Genomic DNA, 4,581 nt, shown 5'->3' on the forward strand with positions numbered 1-4,581 from the left:
ATTATAAATACACTGTAAAATAAAACACAGAGGTAAAATCACAAACAGCAGAAAACTTTTGTCATGTTCAGCAATGAAAAGCAGCTTTGTTAAAAAATTCTGTACATTATTCAATTAAAAATCACTAAAAGCTATGACTATGTAAAAATTACAATCTTTGTAACAGAAAAATAACACATGAAAAGGAGAAATACAGGAAAAATATGTTTGTCAAAACCTTTCCCAAGACTCTGATAATCAACAGGACAAATAGAAAAACTACATCTAATATGAAACATAGATGGAAAAAGAGAACCTCATCAATATTCATTCAGAAACATTTCAGATAAGAGAGTATATATCCTTGACATTGGGAAGATCTCATAGCCAGATAATAGGAAATACAATGACCATCACACTGAAAATTTTCCTCTACTAAGCAGATTTCCCAGAGCACTTTTCATATCCTGATTCCTCAGACTGTAGATAAAGGGATTCAGCATGGGTGTGACAAGAGTGTACACAGCAGCCACAATGACATCCTTGTCATTGGTGTTATTGGATGATGGAAAAAAATAAAGACCAATAATTGCTCCATAGTAGAGAGTAACTACAGAGAGATGAGAACCACATGTGGACAAAGCTTTGCAGATTCCCTTAATGGAGGGAGCTCTCAGGATGGTGGCCCCAATGTGGCCATAAGACACCAGAATGCACATGAAAGGTAGAGTCATAACCATTGATCCTACAATGAGAATAACCAGGTCATTGATGGTGGTGTCTGAACTAGACAGTTTTAGTAAGGCAGCAAGTTCACAGTAGAAGTGGCGGAGAGTGTTGTCTCCATAGAAAGAGAGTTGGGCTAGGAGGAGAGTGTGCACAAGAGCACTGGCAGAGGACAAGACCCAGGACACAATTATTAGCAGAAAACAGAGGTTCTGACTCATGATGATGTTGTAGTGAAGGGGATGACAGATGGCCACATACCTGTCATAGGCCATTGAAGTGAGAAGGAGGCTCTCACCACCACCAAATAATAAGAAAAAGAATTCCTGTGAAATGCACCCAGCATAAGAGATGGATTGACTATGAGTCAGCATATTCATGAGCATCTTTGGAGCTGTGACTGATGAGAAAGAGATGTCATTGAGAGCCAAGTGGCTGAGGAAGAAGTACATGGGGGTGTGGAGGCGGGAGTCCAGCCTGATGAGCAGGATGATGAGCAGGTTCCCCAGCACTGTGCTCAGGTACAGGATCAGCAACAGTGCATAGTACACGACTTGCTCCTCCTTCCTGATAGGGAGCCCCAAGAGGACGAATTCAGACACACTGCTTTGATTATCCTTCCTCATGCTCTTTCTTCTCTATTATGCTGAAGATACAAAAAGGAAATAGAAGTGAAAAATGGCAGATCATTGTGAGTATTACATTTAAAAAAAAGTAGTAGACCCTTGACTTACAGACTTAATTTTCTTGAGGGGTGATTGTAGCTCAGATTGGTCAATGGAAAGCTAGGGCTTGTCTACACAGCCATCAAAGTTTGTTTCCTGTATACAGGCAGATCTCAGCATCTTTAGAGAGGCATTGGCCAGGATTTCTCAATTAACCCCACATGAGTAAGGATGTTGTAATGTTCCTTCCAGAACTCTTTGAGGGTTAAATCTGTATTTAAAAACATCTGGAAGCACAAGTAGCAGGGATCTTGGTCATAACTCAAGACTTTGTTTGTAATTTGAAACTAAAATTTTGGCCGTAACTCAAGTTGTTCCTGTCAGGCTAGTTGAAACTTGAGGATCCGCTGTAGTTTGGAACTCATTAATATATGCAAAATTTAACGTGTACATCTCAAACTTTTGCCACAAAGGGGGCTAATGATGACCTATACAAAAGACATGTGCCTACCTGAAAATCAACTTAACATTCTTTGGAAAAACATAAAATTTATGAATGATACTCAGTTCACACTAAGTTTTCACCAAGAGTCCCAGAGTGTGACAGAAATCTCAGATTAAGAAATTTGATTAAAGGAAGGTCAGAATCAGTTAATGGAAAATGAGCAGATGATCTAAAATCATTTGTTTATCTCTGGACTTTCCTCATTACTCTGAAGCAAGCTTTGGCTAATACTTTATATCCAAAGATTGGATCAAATTAAGAGTCCAGTGGGCTTCTTTGAGTCTGCAAGATATAAAGATTTAGAGATTTGGAGAAAATATATGATTGGATCAAGGAAATGCTTTGAGAACCTACATCATAACATAAAATATATATGCTTATGTTGTGTAGTTCAGCTATTATTTCTTCTTTTAAGAACTTTTTTCCCACTCAGCATTTTCCTTATTTCATCACCTTTCAACAAAAATTTTATGGACTATGAACAAAAGTCTATTTATCTTCCAATTCCAATGTTTTTTCAGTGTCTTTGTTAATATTAGATATAAAATCAATTTCAGATATATTACAGTAAAAGGAGAATTACTTTGCCTTATCATCCCAAAAATGAGATGCTCAGTTCAAGATGAATTATTCTACATGGATCTTTTCTTCATACTCTCCTGTGAGATAGGGTAGTATTTAGGTATCAAAGGAATACACTGGACAGACTCATAAATAGTCAATCACTACTGAATGTTAATTCTGCTTCTACTCTGATATGAACCCTTAAGCAGTGAGCACAGATACCTTCAGAAGCAATGCAGTGGAAGGTTTCCAATTTCTCTCTAGAAGACAAAGAGTGCAGAGAAACAGGAAGAGTCTCCATGCACTACAATTTTCTCTGCAGCTTGCAGAAGAGCTATCAAACCCAGTAGACATATGGATGTACATTAGCTCACAGCTCCTGAGAAACTGATGTGAGTTCTAATTTTACAAACCATGGAAAGGACCTGAAGAGCAATCTCTCATCCCCAACTCAAAGTGGAGCCAAATATAATTGCTCCTTTTCTTGGCTCCCTTGAGGGTAAAACTACTTCTGGAAGAAGCCACTGGAGAGTTTACCTTTGGAAGAATAATTATGACACCCATGGAGCAGCCATTAGTGCCTTGGTGAATCACCAAGCTTTTTGTCTTCTGAGTTTACCGTGGGGAAAATGTAGTTCAGAGTTTGTCATGAAGCAGGATGATTATTGACTTAACAATCTAAGTGTCTTGGTTCCAAACTCCATGTTATTTTTGTAATAAACATCAGAAATACTCTAAAACTTTCATTCTCAGACTACAAGAGTGAGGAAAATTATCATTGTCAGCAGTGGACCCAGTGGAAGGAAATATACTGGATATGAGTCTGTCTCTTGTCCAAAAGCTGTCATCTTAGTATTCCACAGGTGCAAGATTCTCACAATACAAGAAAATAAACATACTTTACAAACTTTTCACTAAACTCCTCTCAAAATACACCCAAATCCATTCCATACATCTCCACTTCCATCTCTATAATATCTGGGAAAATGAATATCATGTGTTCATTTTTCAAGGTAAAGGTGTGAATATTTATAAATGCAATTATTTGGGTCTGTTTATGTTAAAGACCAACCTGTGCTGGGAACTATTCTTTGTGTGAGGAACTGCTGCAAGATACTTAGACTTCAGGAGTTGTTTCAGGCTCCTGTAGTTCACGGTTGGTCATGTGTTGCCCGGATGATAATGCTACATTTAACATGCTTGTTTCCATAGAAGTCAAAGGCTGATAAAGTTTCCTTCTCACTCCAGACAGCATAACTGCATCTCCTTCTTTCCCTATATGTATAATATAATAAAGAGAAATAAAACATAAATTTACATCAATTTCTAATTTTGAAGACTCAATGTTGTACTCTCACTTACATTTCTATGTTAAAGCTCCAATCCTGTGTGTTTGCAGATAGGGTCTGTAATGAAGAAATTAATATTGAATAAAATTATAATGATGGGCCCTAATATCATGGGATTAGTGTCTTTATAAGGCAAGAAACCCTTTCTTTTTTCCTCATAAGGACATAGCAAGAAAGTGGCTATCTGTGAGCCAAGAAGAGAGTCCTCACTAAAACAACAAATCAGCTAGAATATTGGACATCTAGCCTCCAGAACGATAGGGTTATGAATTCTTATTGTTTAAGTCAAATAAACTCTGGCACAATTGCAAGGAAGGCTAAGCAATTTAACTCATGTATCTGTATATATACAAATAAATATATTTTAGAGATGAATACAAATAGAAATAAAACTTCAGCATCTATTTTCTCTGGAGAGGAGACAGCTGAGTAATATGTAGATCATTGAAAGTTAAATTTCTAATTTCAAATGATGCTTTCTTTTTTTGATACCGGGGATCAAACTCAGGTCCTTCTGCTTGCAGAGCAGGTGGTGGAACCACTGAGCTAAATCCCCAGCCAAGTGATGCTTTCTTTTTTCTTCTTTTTTTTTTTGGTACCAGGGATTGAACTCGGGTCCTTGTGCTTGTGCAGCAGGTGGTGAAACCACTGAGCTAAATCCCCAGCCCCCAAGTGATGCTTTCTTAATGGATGATAGATATTTGGAAGTAGGAAGAAAATGTTCAAATGGAAGAGGGAAGGGGGCCGGGGAAGGAAGAGAAAAGGAAAAAAGAAAATAGAAAAACGTGGAAAC

General features: G+C 37.6%; 1 protein-coding gene across 1 annotated transcript; it reads right to left on the reverse strand.

Annotated features, from left to right (window-relative positions):
• Positions 1–392: 392 nt before the first annotated feature.
• On the reverse strand, positions 393–1,331 carry LOC101719952 (olfactory receptor 1J21). The gene has a single exon (XM_004849633.1). It carries the CDS (start codon positions 1,329–1,331, stop codon positions 393–395), a length of 939 nt encoding a protein of 312 aa, XP_004849690.1.
• Positions 1,332–4,581: the final 3,250 nt, after the last annotated feature.

Source organism: Heterocephalus glaber, unplaced genomic scaffold (genome assembly GCF_053883595.1).
Source record: "Heterocephalus glaber isolate CG9 unplaced genomic scaffold, H.glaber_assembly_v1.0 deba00001479, whole genome shotgun sequence".
NCBI lineage: Eukaryota > Metazoa > Chordata > Mammalia > Rodentia > Bathyergidae > Heterocephalus > Heterocephalus glaber.

Excerpts from the sequence above, each read along its gene's own strand:
- LOC101719952 (XM_004849633.1), bottom strand. The coding sequence starts at position 1,331 with ATGAGGAAGGATAATCAAAGCAGTGTGTCTGAATTCGTCCTCTTGGGG.